A 17,064-nucleotide genomic window follows, 5' to 3' on the forward strand; every position below is an offset into this window, starting at 1 on the left:
GTAAGAATAGATTACAGCCTTAAACATCATTCATAGCAGGTTCAAATACATATGTTTCAGATGATATTATAAACGCAGATATGAGACTTCATGTTTAGCTTTTGTTTGATAAAAGTTATTGGAATGTATTCAAGGATCTATTTTCATAATAAATGAACTAAACATCACCATTTCTTATGCACAAATTGTTTACAACAGCTAAAACTGAGGCAGCGGTTTTGGTAGACTATACATTCTAGCAGTCTGGGCCACTATGTTACTTTACCAGTCGGCAAAGTCTTCATCCAAGCGGCAAGAAGTCCTCAAAAAAATCGGGGCGAAATCTTCATCCAAGTGGCAAGAAGTCATCATCCAGGCAGGCAGAAGTCTTCCAATCAGCCAGTAGAATGCAAGCTCAATCCTATTGGCTGATTGGATCAGTCAATAGGATTAAAGCTCAATCCTATTGGCTGATTGCATAAGCTAATAGGATTTTTTACCTTTTAATTCCTATTGGCTGATAGAATTCTATCAGCTAGTTGGAATTCAAGGGACGCCATCTTGGATGACGTCCCTTAAAGGGAACCTTCAGTGTACGGCTGGGACTGTATGAAGAGGATGCTCCACGCCGGATGTCTTGAAGATGGACCCGCTCCGCTCCGGAAGGATGAAGATAGAAGATGCCGTCTGGATGAAGACTTCTGCCCGTCTGGATGATGATTTCTTGCCGCTTGGATGAAGATTTCTCCCCGGCTTAGTTGAGGACTTCTTGCCGCTTGGATGAAGACTTCGCCGATTGGATGAGGATGGATGTCCGGTCTTCCAAAACTGTAAGCGGATCTTCGGGGGTTAGTGTTAGGTTTTATTAAGGGTTTATTGGGTGGGTTTTATTTTTAGCTTAGGGTTTGGGCAATGTAAAAGAGCTGAATGCCCTTTTAAGGGCAATGCCCATCCAAATGCCCTTTTTAAGGCAATGGGTAGCTTAGGTTTTTTAGATAGAATTTTATTTGGGGGTTGGTTGTGTGGGTGATGGGTTTTACTGTTGGGGGGGATGTTTGTATTTTTATTTGCCAGGTAAAAGAGCTGATTTCTTTGGGGCAATGCCCCGCAAAAGGCCCTTTTAAGGGCTATTGGCAGTTTTGTTTAGGCTAGGGGTTTTATTATTTTGGGGAGCTTTTTATTTTGATAGGGCTATTAGATTAGGAGTAATTAGTTTAAATATTTGATCATTTCTTTTTTATTTTGTGTAATTTAGTGTTTATTTTTTTTGTAATTTAGTTAATTGTATTTGATTAATGTAATTTATTTAATTTTAGTGTAATGTTAGGTTTTACTGTAAGACAGATTAGGTTTTATTTTACAGGTACATTTGTATTTATTTTAACTAGGTAGTTAGTAAATAGTTAATAACTAATCTACCTAGTTAAAAAAAAAAAAAAATACAAACTTGCCTGTGAAATAAAAATAAAACCTAAGCTAGCCACAATGTAACTATTAGTTATATTGTAGCTAGCTTAGGTTTTATTTGACAGGTAAGTATTTATTTAGTTTTAAATAGGAATTATTTAGGTATTAATTGTAATTTTGTTTTGGAATTATTTTAATTATGTTAAAGTTAGTGGGTGTTAGGGTTAGGGTTACGTTAGGGTTAGGTTTAGGGGTTAATAACTTTAGTATAGTGGTGGCGACATTGGGGGCAGCAGATTAGGGGTTAATAAGTGTAGTTAGGTGGCGGCGATTTTGGGGGCAGCAGATTAGGGGTTAATAACAGTAATGTAGGTTGCGGCGATGTTAGGGATAGCAGATTAGGGGTTAATAAGTGTATGTAGGTGGCAACAACATTGGGGGCAGCAGATTATGGGTTAATAATATTTAACTAGTGTTTGCGATGTGGGAGTGCGGCGGCCCAGGGTAATATGTTTATTATAGTGGCGGCGATGTCTGGAGCAGCAGATTGGGGTTAATAAATTTATTTTAGTGTTTGCGATGCGGGAGGGCCTAGATTTAGGGGTTAATAGGTAGTTTATGGGTGTTAGTGTACTTTGTAACACTTTAGTTATGAGTTTTATGGTACAGCTTTGTAACGTAAAACTCATAACTACTGACTTTCAGGTGGCAGTACAGATCTTGTAGTTATAGAGTGTACCACTCACTTTTTGGCCTGCCAGGCAAACTCTTAATACCGGCGCTGTGGAAGTCCCTACCTACAACACCTGTAATACCAGCGGTAGTGAAAAAGAGCCATAACAATGCTTTACAACTCGTAATCTAGCTGTGAGTTTGTAAAGTAGGCAATCCGTACACAGTATTTATTTTTTATATAAACACGTCCAATATTTTATTAATGCCAAGACTAAAACATTGCAATTCTCTTCAGGCTCCTGTTTTATGTCAAATCATAACCATGTTCCCATCCAACCATAAAGATTTACTAGACACTGTGCATTTGTCTTTTTCAGCCTCACGGCCTTTCAGTTGTGCTCACATCCCCGGCAGTGTTTTCTTTCACAGCATCAATGTGTCCGGAGCGACATCTAGAGGCAGCAGAGATTCTTGGTAAGTGCTCCCTCCTCCGCACATGGATTATGTATAATTTATGCCATCACTTTTACTTGTATTTCCTTCTGTCTTCTCTCATGCACACTTTCTTTGGTTATGTAATTGATATAAGCTATAAACATGTAGTTCATTTACTGACTAAATTTAGTATTAAAGTGATGATAAATCAAGTATATCAACTTAAAGGGACAGTCAACACCAAAATTGTTGTTGTTTAAAAAGATAGATTACGCCTTTACTACCCATCACCAGCTTTGCACAACCAACGTTGTAATATACTTTATAACATTTGAATCTCAAAATTTCTGCCTATTTCTAAGCCACTACAGACAGCCTCTTATCACATGCTTTTTTATTAGCTTTTCACAACAGGAGACTGTTAATCCATGTGGGCCATATAGATAACATTGTACTCTCTCCCTTGGAGTTGTGCACAACACAGCACTAATAGGCTAAAATGCAAGTCAATAGATAATAAATAAATAGCCCTGAGATAAGGGGGCTGTCTGCAGAGGCTTAAATACAAGGTAATCACAGAGGTAAAAAGTATATTAATATAACCATATTGGCTTTGTAAAACTGGGGAATGGATAATAAAGGGGCTATCTATCTTTTTAAACAATAACATTTTTGGATTAGACTGTCCCTTTAATAGCATTTTAAAGCTGAAGTTTAGTTAGTTACAAGTAGCATATTGATATACAGAAAAACAATGTGCTACCATCATAAACCTACATTTGTATAGTGTTTTTTTAATCAACCTTCCTGGCTGTCTCTCTATAAGTTCCTTTTTGGCTGCTCTTTGATAAACATATACTATATATTTGTATAGCATATTTGTATAGCAGTGCTCTTTTGCGCTGCTGTTTGCTTTAAGGATCTGATATCACGACAACCAATAACCAATCCTAAAAGCCAGCAGCAGTGCTGCTATACCCAAACAATAGCGTATGTAGTGCCTCTCCTATTGGCTGTACCACAAGAGTAGAAAAAAAAATTAGCTTATAGTAGAGACGGTCAAGAGGACAGTTGAAAAGCACTATAATAAAGTAGGTTTGATTTACTTTATGTAACTAAACGTCAGCTTTAAAATGCTATTAAGATGGTATATTGGATTTACCATAATTTTAAGTTTAACAGGATACTCAAATTTTTAAATACACCAAACAAATGATATCTACATGTGTGCCGGACACTCTAAGTCACCCAGCTAGCTCATTCTGGACCAGTAGCCAATCTTCAGTTATGTCATTTAATAATAAATATCCAATATAAATTTTCTCAAATAATTCTTTTGAAAAACCATAAAATTGTTCAAAACCTCATTTTGTAGCTAGGGGACACTCCTGCTGTTCTTCATTAAAGGGACATGAATCCCAAATATATTTCTTCCATTATTTAAATAGTGCATGTCATTTGAAACAACTTTCTAAGTTCTATTATCAAGTTTGCTTCATTCTCTTGGTATCCTTTGTTGAAGGAAAAGTAATGCATTATTGGGAGCTAGAGGAACACAGACGAGCCAATGACAAGAGACAAATATGTGGAGCCACCAGTCTGCAGCTTGCATCTAGTAGTGCATTGTTGCTCCTGAGGATACCTAGGTATGTTTTCAACAAAAGAATACCAAGAGAATGAAGCAAATTAGATAATATAAGTAAATTGGAAAGCTGTTTAAAATGCCATGCTCTGCCCAAATAATAAAAGTTTAATTTTGATTTTACTGTTCATTAAAACCAAACAAATACTATGGGGCCTATTTATAAAATGTCTGTCGGACCTGATCCGACAGTGCGGATCAGGTCCGACAGACATCGCTGAATGCGGTGAGCAATACGCTCTCCGTATTCAGCATTGCACCAGCAGCTCTTGTGAGCTGCTGGTGCAACGCAGGCCGCCAGCAGGGGGGTGTCAATCAACTCGATCGTACTCGATCGGGTTGATTTCCGCCGATTCCTGTCCGCCTCATCAGAGCAGGCGGACAGGGTTATGGAGCAGCGGTCTTTAGACCACTGCTCCATAACTTGTGTTTCTGGCGAATCTGAAGACTCGCCAGAAACACGGGCCCACAAGCTCCTTACGGAGCCTGATAAATGGGCCCCTTAATGTCAGACAGTGCAGGCCAATACATAGGGCTGCAGGAGCATGCTCTAGTCACAGTCTGTGAGGAAGACCACATCTGATTGGCTGCACTACCTGCCTATGTCAAACTTATAAAATGGACGCTTGTTTATCAAGCAACCAAAATTATGTAAAAACATAGGGCTAAATTACAAAAGGAGTGCTATTTATTGCTCCCGCTCGTGCGTTAATTGCAGTCTTTTTGCGTCAGTTAGCGCATGTATTACATGTTAAAAGTATAACACTTTTGCTTGTGTGCTAACCCGACGCATGCAAAAAGCAGAAGTTTGAATAGCGTGACTGCATTAACGTACTCCCCCATAGACTTCAATAGAGTGCGAGAAGTGAGGAAGAAAAAAAAACTACACCCCTTACTCACGAGCAAACCTGGTCGCATTTTCTCAAGTGCGCTAACCCAACATGAAATTTTAATATTTCACATTCCAATGTTCTTCACATAGCAGAATATATTCTACTAGTACTAAAGCCTGTGTACACGGGCCATTTTTTGCAGTACAGCGGTCCCACCCCTTGCTCTCTCCCCCTCTCTTTTGCTCTCTCTTCCCCCTCTCTTTTGCTTTCTCTCCCCCCTCTCTTTTGCTTTCTCTCCCCCTCTCCTTTGCTCTCTCTCTCCCCTCTTTTGCTCTCTCCCCTCTTTTGCTCTCTCCCCTCTTTTGCTCTCTCTCTCTCTCCCCTCTTTGGCTCTCTCCCTCCTTTCTTTTGCTCTCTCTCCCCTCTCTTTTGTTCTCTCCCCCTTCTTTGGCTCTCTCCCCCCCCTCTTTGGCTCTCTCTCCCCCTCTTTGGCTCTCTCTCCCCCCTCTTTGGCTCTCTCTCCCCCCTCTTTGGCTCTCTCTCCCCCCTCTTTGGCTCTCTCTCCTTTTTGTCTCTCTCTCCTCTTTGGCTCTCTCTCTCCCTCCCCCCTTTTTGGCTCTCCCCCCTTTGGCTCTCCCCCCCCTTGGCTCTCCCCCCCCTTTGACTCTCTCCCCCCCTTTGGCTCTCTCCCCCCCTTTGGCTCTCTCCCCCCCCTTTGGCTCTCTCCCCCCCTTTGGCTCCCTCCCCCCTTTGGCTCCCCCCCCCTCTTTGGCTCTCTCCCCCCTCTATGGCTCTCTCCAACCCTCTTTGGCTCTCTCCCCCCCTCTTTGGCTCTCTCTCCCCCCTCTTTGGCTCTCTCTCCCCCCTCTTTGGCTCTCTCTCCCCCCTCTTTGGCTCTCTCCCCTCTTTGACTCTCTCTCCTCTTTGGCTCTCTTTCCTCTTTGGCTCTCTCTCTCCCCCCTCTTTGGCTCTCCTCCCCCCTTTGGCTCTCTCCCCCCCCTCTTTGGCTCTCTCCCCACCCTCTTTGGCTCTCTCTCCCCCCCCTCTTTGGCTCTCTCTCCCCCCCTCTTTGGCTCTCTCTCCCCCCCTCTTTGGCTCTCTCTCCCCCCCTCTTTGGCTCCCCCCCCCCTCTTTAGCTCTCTCTCTCCCTCTTTTTCTCTCTCTCCTCTTTGGCTCTCTCTCCTCTTTGGCTCTCTCCCCCCTCTTTGGCTCCCCCCCCCTTTGGCTCTCTTTCCCCCCCCTCTTTGGCTCTCTCCCCCCCCCTCTTTGGCTCTCTCTCCTCTTTTGCTCTCTCTCCTCTTTGGCTCTCTCTCCTCTTTGGCTCTCTCTCCTCTTTGGCTCTCTCTCCCCCCCCCTTTGGCTCTCTCCGCCCCTCTTTGGCCCTTCTCCCCCCTCTCCTGCTCCCTCTCTGGCTCTGTCTTAATTGAAAGCCTTTGCCTCTCTGGCCACGCCCCCATCGCGGCATCCCGCCCGACCACGCCCCATCGTGGCGACACCCATCCGGCCACGCCCCTCACGACGCCCGACCATGCCCCTCGCGATGCCCGGCCACGCCCCCATCGCGACGCTCCCGTCGGCTACGCTCCCTGACACTCCGCTTCAGCCTTGCTCTGTGCTGAGTGCTGAGTGTCACTGCGCATGACTGCATCTGACAAACATACTTGGCCATTTATTATATAGGATTTATTCTTAAATAAATATTTCGATAAATATCTTTTTTGATATATGTTTTTTGGTAAAATATATATCTATACCTATATATATTACAGCACAGCACTATCAAATAAGAAAACAACTCTTTTCTATGAATAAATGTGTAATGAATGCAGGGGGCAAATAGCCCCTTCCAGTTACAGGAGCTTATCCTATAATATAAAAGGCCAAGTGTGTTTTTCCGAAGCTGACATGCTCAGTAGAGACAGCGCAAGGACAAACACACCTGGCCTTACACAAACTAGCTGTCCTGAACTGCTGTCCAGAGGGAGTGGGCGCGACCTGGGCGTGGTGGACGTGGTATGGGCGTGACGGAGACATGACCAGGCGGAGCATGCGTGGCGGGGCGTGGTCTGTATCGAGTGTGCAAAAGAGGGGGGGGAGAAAGAGCACAAAAGAGAGGGGGCAGAAAGAGCACAAAAGAGAGGAGGGTAGAGGGCACAAAAGAGGGGGGAGAGAGAGCACAAAAGAGAGGGGGAGAGCACAAAAGAGAGGGGGAGAGAGAGCACAAAAGAGAGGGGGAGAGAGAGCACAAAAGAGAGGGGGAGAGAGAGAGAGCACAAAAGAGGGGGGGAGACAGAGAGCACAAAAGAGAGGGGACAGAGAGAGAGAGCACAAAAGAGAGGGGACAGAGAGAGAGAGCACAAAAGAGAGGGGGCAGAAACAGCACAAAAGAGAGGGGGCAGAAAGAGCGCAAAAGAGAGGGGGCAGAAAGAGCACAAAAGAGAGGGGGCTGAAAGAGCATAAAAAAGAGGGGGGAGAGAAACCACAAAAGAGTGGGGACACAAAGAGCACAAAAGAGAGGGGGGGAGCACAAAAGAGAGAGGGGGAGAGAGCGCACAAAAGAGAGGGAGGAGAGAGAGCACAAAAGAGAGGGGGGGGGGGAGAGAGAGCACAAAAGAGAGGGGGACAGAGAGAGAGCACAAAAGAGAGGGGGGCAGAAAGAGCATAAAAGAGAGGGGACAGAAATAGCACAAAAGAGAGGGGGCAGAAAGAACATAAAAGAGGGGGAGAAAGAGCACAAAAGAGAGGAGGGTAGAGGGCACAAAAGAGAGGGGGGAGAGAGAGAGCACAAAAGAGAGGGGGGAGAGAGAGCACAAAAGAGAGGGGGAGAGAGAGAGCATAAAAGAGAGGGGGACAGAGAGAGAGCACAAAAGAGAGGGGGGAGAGAGAGCACAAAAGAGAGGGGGAGACAGAGAGCACCAAAGAGGGGGGGAGACAGAGCACAAAAGAGAGGGGGCCAGACAGACAGAGAGCACAAAAGAGAGGGGGACAGAGAGAGAGCACAAAAGAGAGGGGGCAGAAAGAGCACAAAAGAGAGGGGGCTGAAAGAGCGTAAAAGAGAGGGGGGAGAGAAACCACAAAAGAGAGTGGGGACAGAAAGAGCACAAAAGAGAGGGGGAGGAGAGCACAAAAGAGAGGGGGAGCACAAAAGAGAGGGGGAGAGAGCGCACAAAAGAGAGGGGGACAGAGAGAGAGCACAAAAGAGAGGGGACAGAAATAGCACAAAAGAGAGGGGACAGAAATAGCACAAAAGAGAGGGGGCAGAAAGAGCACAAAAGAGAGGGGGCAGAAAGAGCACAAAAGAGAGGGGGCAGAAAGAGCACAAAAGAGAGGGGACAGAAAGAGCACAAAAGAGAGGGGACAGAAATAGCACAAAAGAGAGGGGGCAGAAAGAGCACAAAAGAGAGGGGACAGAAATAGCACAAAAGAGAGGGGGCAGAAAGAACATAAAAGAGAGGGAGGAGAGAGAGCACAAAAAAGAGGGGGCAGAAAGAGCACAAAAGAGAGGGGGCAGATAGAGCGCAAAAGAGAGAGGGCAGAAAGAGCACAAAAGAGAGGGGGCTGAAAGAGCATAAAAAAGAGGGGGGAGAGAAACCACAAAATAGTGAGGACAGAAAGAGCACAAAAGAGAGGGGGGAGAGAGAGCATAAAAGAGAGGGGGGAGCACAAAAGAGAGAGGGGGAGAGAGCACTAAAGAGAGGGGGAGAGAGCGCACAAAAGAGAGGGAGGAGAGAGCACAAAAGAGAGGGCGAGAGAGAGCACAAAAGAGAGGGGGGAGAGAGAGAGAGCACAAAAGAGAGGGGGGAAGAGCACAAAAGAGAGGGGGAGATACAGAAAGCACAAAAGAGAGGGGGGCAGAAAGAGCATAAAAGAGAGGGGACAGAAATAGCACAAAAGAGAGGGGGAGAGAGAGCACAAAAGAGAGGGGGGAGAGAGAGAGCACAAAAGAGAGGGGGTGAGAGCACAAAAGAGAGGGGGACATACAGAAAGCACAAAAGATAGGGGGACAGAGAGAGAGCACAAAAGAGAGGGGGGCAGAAAGAGCACAAAAGAGAGGGGGGAGAAAGAGCACAAAAGAGAGGGGGGGAGAAAGAGCACAAAAGAGAGGAGGGTAGAGGGCACAAAAGAGAGGGGGGAGAGAGAGCACAAAAGAGAGGGGGAGAGCACAAAAGAGAGGGGGAGAGAGAGCACAAAAGAGAGGGGGGAGAGAGAGCACAAAAGAGAGGGGGGAGAGAGAGCACAAAAGAGAGGGGGAGAGAGAGAGCACTAAAGAGAGGGGGAGAGAGAGAGCACAAAAGAGAGGGGGACAGACAGAGAGAGAGAGAGCACAAAAGAGAGGGGGACAGAGAGAGAGCACAAAAGAGAGGGGGCAGAAAGAGCACAAAAGAGAGGGAGCAGAAAGAGCACAAAAGAGAGGGGGCTGAAAGAGCACAAAAGAGAGGGGGAGAGAAACCACAAAAGAGAGTGGGGACAGAAAGAGCACAAAAGAGAGGGGGAGGACAAAAGAGAGGGGGGGGGGAGATCACTAAAGAGAGGGGAGAGAGCGCACAAAAGAGAGGGAGGAGAGAGAGCACAAAAGAGGGGGACAGAGAGAGAGCACAAAAGAGAGGGGGCAGAAAGAGCACAAAAGAGAGGGGACAGAAATTGCACAAAAGAGAGGGGGCAGAAAGAACATAAAAGAGAGGGAGGAGAGAGAGCACAAAAGAGAGGGGGGAGAGAGAGCACAAAAGAGAGGGGGCAGAAAGAGCACAAAAGAGAGGGGGCAGAAAGAGCACAAAAGGGAGGGGGCAGAAAGAGCACAAAAGGGAGGGGGAAGAGGGCACAAAAGAGAGTGGGGAGAGAGAGCACAAAAGAGAGGGAGGAGAGGAAGAGAGAGAGCACAAAAGAGAGGGAGGAGAGGAAGAGAGAGAGCACAAAAGAGAGGGGGGAGAGAGAGAGCACAAAAGAGAGGGGGGAGAGAGAGAGCACAAAAGAGAGGGGGGAGAGAGAGCACAAAAGAGTGGGGGACAGAGAGAAAGAGCACAAAAGAGAAGGGAGAGAGAGCACAAAAGAGAGGGGTGAGAAAGAGAGAGCACAAAAGAGTGAGGGAACAGAGAGAGAGCACAAAAGAGAGGGGGGACAGAGAGAGAGAGCACAAAAGAGAGGGGGGAGAGAGAGCACAAAAGAGAGGGGGGAGAGAGAGCATAAAAGAGAGGGGGACAGAGAGAGAGCACAAAAGAGAGGGGGGAGAGAGAGCCTTGCTCTGTGCTGAGTGCTGAGTGTCACTGCGCATGACTGCATCTGACAAACATACTTAGCCATTTATTATATAGGATTTATTCTTAAATAAATATTTCGATAAATATCTTTTTTGATATATGTTTTTTGGTAAAATATATATCTATACCTATATATATTACAGCACAGCACTATCAAATAAGAAAACAACTCTTTTCTATGAATAAATGTGTAATGAATGCAGGGGGCAAATAGCCCCTTCCAGTTACAGGAGCTTATCCTATAATATAAAAGGCCAAGTGTGTTTTTCTGAAGCTGACATGCTCAGTAGAGACAGCGCAAGGACAAACACACCTGGCCTTACACAAACTAGCTGTCCTGAACTGCTGTCCAGAGGGAGTGGGCGCGACCTGGGCGTGGTGGACGTGGTATGGGCGTGACGGAGACATGACCAGGCGGAGCATGCATGGCGGGGCGTGGTCTGTATCGAGTGTGCAAAAGAGGGGGGGGAGAAAGAGCACAAAAGAGAGGGGGCAGAAAGAGCACAAAAGAGAGGAGGGTAGAGGGCACAAAAGAGGGGGGAGAGAGAGCACAAAAGAGAGGGGGAGAGCACAAAAGAGGGGGGAGAGAGAGCACAAAAGAGAGGGGGAGAGAGAGCACAAAAGAGAGGGGGAGAGAGAGCACAAAAGAGAGGGGGAGAGAGAGAGAGCACAAAAGAGGGGGGGAGACAGAGAGCACAAAAGAGAGGGGACAGAGAGAGAGAGCACAAAAGAGAGGGACAGAGAGAGAGAGCACAAAAGAAAGGGGGCAGAAAGAGCACAAAAGAGAGGGGGCAGAAAGAGCACAAAAGAGAGGGGGCAGAAAGAGCACAAAAGAGAGGGGGCTGAAAGAGCATAAAAAAGAGGGGGGAGAGAAACCACAAAAGAGTGGGGACACAAAGACTACAAAAGAGAGGGGGGAGCACAAAAGAGAGAGGGGGAGAGAGTGCACAAAAGAGAGGGAGGAGAGAGAGCACAAAAGAGAGGGGGGGAGAGAGAGAGAGAGCACAAAAGAGAGGGGGGGGAGAGAGAGAGCACAAAAGAGAGGGGGGCAGAAAGAGCATAAAAGAGAGGGGACAGAAATAGCACAAAAGAGAGGGGGCACAAAGAACATAAAAGAGGGGGGAGAAAGAGCACAAAAGAGAGGAGGGTAGAGGGCACAAAAGAGAGGGGGGAGAGAGAGAGCACAAAAGAGAGGGGGGAGAGAGAGCACAAAAGAGAGGGGGAGAGAGAGAGCATAAAAGAGAGGGGGACAGAGAGAGAGCACAAAAGAGAGGGGGGAGAGAGAGCACAAAAGAGAGGGGGAGACAGAGAGCACAAAAGAGGGGGGGAGACAGAGCACAAAAGAGAGGGGGCCAGACAGACAGAGAGCACAAAAGAAAGGGGGACAGAGAGAGAGCACAAAAGAGAGGGGGCAGAAAGAGCACAAAAGAGAGAGGGCAGAAAGAGCACAAAAGAGAGGGGGCTGAAAGAGCATAAAAGAGAGGGGGGAGAGAAACCACAAAAGAGAGTGGGGACAGAAAGAGCACAAAAGAGAGGGGGAGGAGAGCACAAAAGAGAGGGGGAGCACAAAAGAGAGGGGGAGAGAGCGCACAAAAGAGAGGGGGACAGAGAGAGAGCACAAAAGAGAGGGGACAGAAATAGCACAAAAGAGAGGGGACAGAAATAGCACAAAAGAGAGGGGGCAGAAAGAGCACAAAAGAGAGGGGGCAGAAAGAGCACAAAAGATAGGGGGCAGAAAGAGCACAAAAGAGAGGGGAGAGAAAGAGCACAAAAGAGAGGGGACAGAAATAGCATAAAAGAGAGGGGGCAGAAAGAGCACAAAAGAGAGGGGACAGAAATAGCACAAAAGAGAGGGGGCAGAAAGAACATAAAAGAGAGGGAGGAGAGAGAGCACAAAAAAGAGGGGGCAGAAAGAGCACAAAAGAGAGGGGGCAGATAGAGCGCAAAAGAGAGAGGGCAGAAAGAGCACAAAAGAGAGGAGGCTGAAAGAGCATAAAAAAGAGGGGGGAGAGAAACCACAAAATAGTGGGGACAGAAAGAGCACAAAAGAGAGGGGGGAGAGAGAGCATAAAAGAGAGGGGGGAGCACAAAAGAGAGAGGGGGAGAGAGCACTAAAGAGAGGGGGAGAGAGCGCACAAAAGAGAGGGAGGAGAGAGCACAAAAGAGAGGGCGAGAGAGAGCACAAAAGAGAGGGGGAGAGAGAGAGAGCACAAAAGAGAGGGGGGAAGAGCACAAAAGAGAGGGGGAGATACAGAAAGCACAAAAGAAAGGGGGACAGAGAGAGAGCACAAAAGAGAGGGGGGCAGAAAGAGCATAAAAGAGAGGGGACAGAAATAGCACAAAAGAGAGGGGGAGAGAGAGCACAAAAGAGAGGGGGGAGAGAGAGAGCACAAAAGAGAGGGGGTGAGAGCACAAAAGAGAGGGGGACATACAGAAAGCACAAAAGAGAGGGGGACAGAGAGAGAGCACAAAAGAGAGGGGGGAAGAAAGAGCATAAAAGAGAGGGGACAGAAATAGCACAAAAGAGGGGGGAGAAAGAGCACAAAAGAGAGGGGGGAGAAAGAGCACAAAAGAGAGGAGGGTAGAGGGCACAAAAGAGAGGGGGGAAAGAGAGCACAAAAGAGAGGGGGGAGAGCACAAAAGAGAGGGGGGAGAGAGAGCACAAAAGAGAGGGGGGAGAGAGAGCACAAAAGAGAGGGGGGAGAGAGAGCACAAAAGAGAGGGGGAGAGAGAGAGCACTAAAGAGAGGGGGAGAGAGAGAGCACAAAAGAGAGGGGGACAGACAGAGAGAGAGAGAGCACAAAAGAGAGGGGGGAGAGAGAGCACAAAAGAGAGGGGGGAGAGAGAGCACAAAAGAGAGTGGGGAGAGAGAGCACAAAAGAGAGGGGGCAGAAAGAGCACAAAAGAGAGGGGGCAGAAAGAGCACAAAAGAGAGGGGGCAGAAAGAGCACAAAAGAGAGGGGGCAGAAAGAGCACAAAAGAGAGGGGGCAGAAAGAGCACAAAAGGGAGGGGGCAGAAAGAGCACAAAAGGGAGGGGGCAGAAAGAGCACAAAAGGGAGGGGGAAGAGGGCACAAAAGAGAGTGGGGAGAGAGAGCACAAAAGAGAGGGAGGAGAGGGAGAGAGAGAGCACAAAAGAGAGGGAGGAGAGGAAGAGAGAGAGCACAAAAGAGAGGGGGGAGAGAGAGAGCACAAAAGAGAGGGGGGAGAGAGAGAGCACAAAAGAGAGGGGGGAGAGAGAGCACAAAAGAGTGGGGGACAGAGAGAAAGAGCACAAAAGAGAAGGGAGAGAGAGCACAAAAGAGAGGGGTGAGAAAGAGAGAGCACAAAAGAGTGGGGGGACAGAGAGAGAGAGCACAAAAGAGAGGGGGGACAGAGAGAGAGAGAGCACAAAAGAGAGGGGGGAGAGAGAGCACAAAAGAGAGGGGGGAGAGAGAGCATAAAAGAGAGGGGGAAGAGCACAAAAGAGAGGGGGGAGAGAGAGCACAAAAGAGAGGGGGGAGAGAGAGCACAAAAGAGAGGGGGAGACAGGGAGCACAAAAGAGGGGGGGAGACAGAGAGAGAGCGCACAAACGAGAGGGGGCAGAAAGAGCACAAAAGAGAGAGGGCAGAAAGAGCACAAAAGAGAGGGGCTGAAAGAGCATAAAAGAGAGGGGGGAGAGAAACCACAAAAGAGAGTGGGGACAGAAAGAGCACAAAAGAGAGGGGGACAGAGAGCACAAAAGAGAGGGGGACAGAGAGAGAGCACAAAAGAGAGGGGGCAGAAAGAGCACAAAAGAGAGGGGGCAGAAAGAGCACAAAAGAGAGGGGGCCAGACAAAGAGAGAGCACAAAAGAGAGGGGGACAGAGAGAGAGCGCACAAACGAGAGGGGGCAGAAAGAGCACAAAAGAGAGAGGGCAGAAAGAGCACAAAAGAGAGGGGGCTGAAAGAGCATAAAAGAGAGGGGGGAGAGAAACCACAAAAGAGAGTGGGGACAGAAAGAGCACAAAAGAGAGGGGGACAGAGAGCACAAAAGAGAGGGGGACAGAGAGAGAGCACAAAAGAGAGGGGGCAGAAAGAGCACAAAAGAGAGGGGGCAGAAAGAACATAAAAGAGAGGGAGGAGAGAGAGCACAAAAAAGAGGGGGCAGAAAGAGCACAAAAGAGAGGGGGCTGAAAGAGCATAAAAAAGAGGGGGGAGAGAAACCACAAAAGAGTGGGGACAGAAAGAGCACAAAAGAGAGGGGGGAGAGAGCATAAAAGAGAGGGGGGAGCACAAAAGAGAGAGGGGGAGAGAGCACTAAAGAGAGGGGGAGAGAGCGCACAAAAGAGAGGGAGGAGAGAGAGCACAAAAGAGAGGGGGAGAGAGAGCACAAAAGAGAGGGGGGAGAGAGAGAGCACAAAAGAGAGGGGGAGATACAGAAAGCACAAAAGAGAGGGGGACAGAGAGAGAGCACAAAAGAGAGGGGACAGAAATAGCACAAAAGAGAGGGGGCAGAAAGAACATAAAAGAGGGGGGAGAAAGAGCACAAAATAGAGGGGGGGAGAAAGAGCACAAAAGAGAAGTGGGTAGAGGGCACAAAAGAGAGGGGGGAGAGAGAGCACAAAAGAGAGGGGGAGAGAGAGCACAAAAGAGAGGGGGAGAGAGAGCACAAAAGAGAGGGGGGCGAGAGAGCACAAAAGAGAGGGGGAGAGAGAGAGCACAAAAGAGGGGGGGAGACAGAGAGCACAAAAGAGAGGGGGACAGACAGAGAGAGAGCACAAAAGAGAGGGGGGAGAGAGAGCACAAAAGAGAGGGGGCAGAAAGAGCACAAAAGGGAGGGGGAAGAGGGTACAAAAGAGAGTGGGGAGAGAGAGCACAAAAGAGAGGGAGGAGAGGGAGAGAGAGAGCACAAAAGAGAGGGGGGAGAGAGAGAGCACAAAAGAGAGGGGGAGAGAGAGAGCACAAAAGAGAGGGGGGAGAGAGAGAGCACAAAAGAGAGGGGGGAGAGAGAGAGCACAAAAGAGAGGGGGGAGAGAGAGCACAAAAGAGTGGGGGACAGAGAGAAAGAGCACAAAAGAGAAGGGAGAGAGCACAAAAGAGAGGGGTGAGAGAGAGAGCACAAAAGAGAGGGGGGGGCAGAGAGAGAGCACAAAAGAGAGGGGGGAGAGAGAGCATAAAAGAGAGGGGGACAGAGAGAGAGCACAAAAGAGAGGGGGAAGAGCACAAAAGAGAAGGGAGAGAGAGCACAAAAGAGAGGGGTGAGAAAGAGAGAGCACAAAAGAGTGGGGGGACAGAGAGAGCACAAAAGAGTGGGGGGACAGAGAGAGCACAAAAGAGAGGGGGGACAGAGAGAGAGCACAAAAGAGAGGGGGAGAGAGATCACAAAAGAGAGGGGGGAGAGAGAGCGTAAAAGAGGGGGACAGAGAGCATAAAAGAGAGGGGGAAGAGCACAAAAGAGAGGGGGGAGAGAGAGCACAAAAGAGAGGGGGGGAGAGAGAGCACAAAAGAGAGGGGGAGACAGAGAGCACAAAAGAGGGGGAGACAGAGAGCACAAAAGAGAGGGGGGCCAAAGAGAGAGCACAAAAGAGAGGGGGGCCAAAGAGAGAGCACAAAAGAGAGGGGGGCCAGAGAGAGAGCACAAAAGAGAGGGGGCAGAAAGAGCACAAAAGAGAGAGGGCAGAAAGAGCACAAAAGAGAGGGGGCTGAAAGAGCATAAAAGAGAGGGGGGAGAGAAACCACAAAAGAGAGTGGGGACAGAAAGAGCACAAAAGAGAGGGGGAGGAGAGCACAAAAGAGAGGGGGAGCACAAAAGAGAGGGGGAGAGAGCGCACAAAAGAGAGGGAGGAGAGAGAGCACAAAAGAGAGGGGGACAGAGAGAGAGCACAAAAGTGAGGGGGACAGAGAGAGAGCAAAAAAGAGAGGGGGCAGAAAGAGCACAAAAGAGAGGGGACAGAAATAGCACAAAAGAGAGGGGGCAGAAAGAACATAAAAGAGAGGGAGGAGAGAGAGCACAAAAACGAGGGGGCAGAAAGAGCACAAAAGAGAGGGGGCAGAAAGAGCACAAAAGAGAGAGGGCAGAAAGAGCACAAAAGAGAGGAGGCTGAAAGAGCATAAAAAGAGGGGGGAGAGAAACCACAAAAGAGTGGGGACAGAAAGAGCACAAAAGAGAGGGGGGAGAGAGAGCATAAAAGAGAGGGGGGAGCACAAAAGAGAGAGGGGGAGAGAGCACTAAAGAGAGGGGGAGAGAGCGCACAAAAGAGAGGGAGGAGAGAGAGCACAAAAGAGAGGGGGAGAGAGAGCACAAAAGAGAGGGGGGAGAGAGAGAGAGCACAAAAGAGAGGGGGGAGAGCACAAAAGAGAGGGGGAGATACAGAAAGCACAAAAGAGAGGGGGACAGAGAGAGAGAGCACAAAAGAGAGGGGGGCAGAAATAGCACAAAAGAGAGGGGGCAGAAAGAACGTAAAAGAGGGGGGAGAAAGAGCACAAAAGAGAGGAGGGTAGAGGGCACAAAAGAGAGGGGGCAGAAAGAGCACAAAAGGGAGGGGGAAGAGGGCACAAAAGAGAGTGGGGAGAGAGAGCACAAAAGAGAGGGAGGAGAGGGAGAGAGAGAGAGCACAAAAGAGAGGGGGGAGAGAGAGAGCACAAAAGAGAGGGGGGAGAGAGAGAGCACAAAAGAGAGGGGGGAGAGAGAGCACAAAAGAGTGGGGGACAGAGAGAAAGAGCACAAAAGAGAAGGGAGAGAGAGCACAAAAGAGAGGGGTGAGAAAGAGAGAGCACAAAAGAGTGGGGGGACAGAGAGAGCACAAAAGAGAGGGGGGAGAGAGAGCATAAAAGAGAGGGGGACAGAAAGAGAGCACAAAAGAGAGGGGACAGAGAG

General features: G+C 48.3%; 1 protein-coding gene across 3 annotated transcripts in view; it reads left to right on the forward strand.

Moving 5' to 3' along the window:
* ADHFE1 (alcohol dehydrogenase iron containing 1) overlaps positions 1 to 17,064 on the forward strand; it is a 150,617-nt gene that overhangs the window by 87,921 nt on the left and 45,632 nt on the right. For all 3 annotated transcript variants that reach the window (XM_053715088.1, XM_053715089.1, XM_053715090.1), the window contains exon 13: positions 2,439 to 2,535. In XM_053715088.1, the coding sequence (XP_053571063.1) occupies positions 2,439 to 2,535 (97 nt within the window). The remainder of the gene's footprint in view (positions 1 to 2,438; positions 2,536 to 17,064) is intronic.

The sequence above is a fragment of the Bombina bombina genome, chromosome 5, assembly GCF_027579735.1.
Source record: "Bombina bombina isolate aBomBom1 chromosome 5, aBomBom1.pri, whole genome shotgun sequence".
Taxonomy (NCBI): Eukaryota; Metazoa; Chordata; class Amphibia; order Anura; family Bombinatoridae; genus Bombina; species Bombina bombina.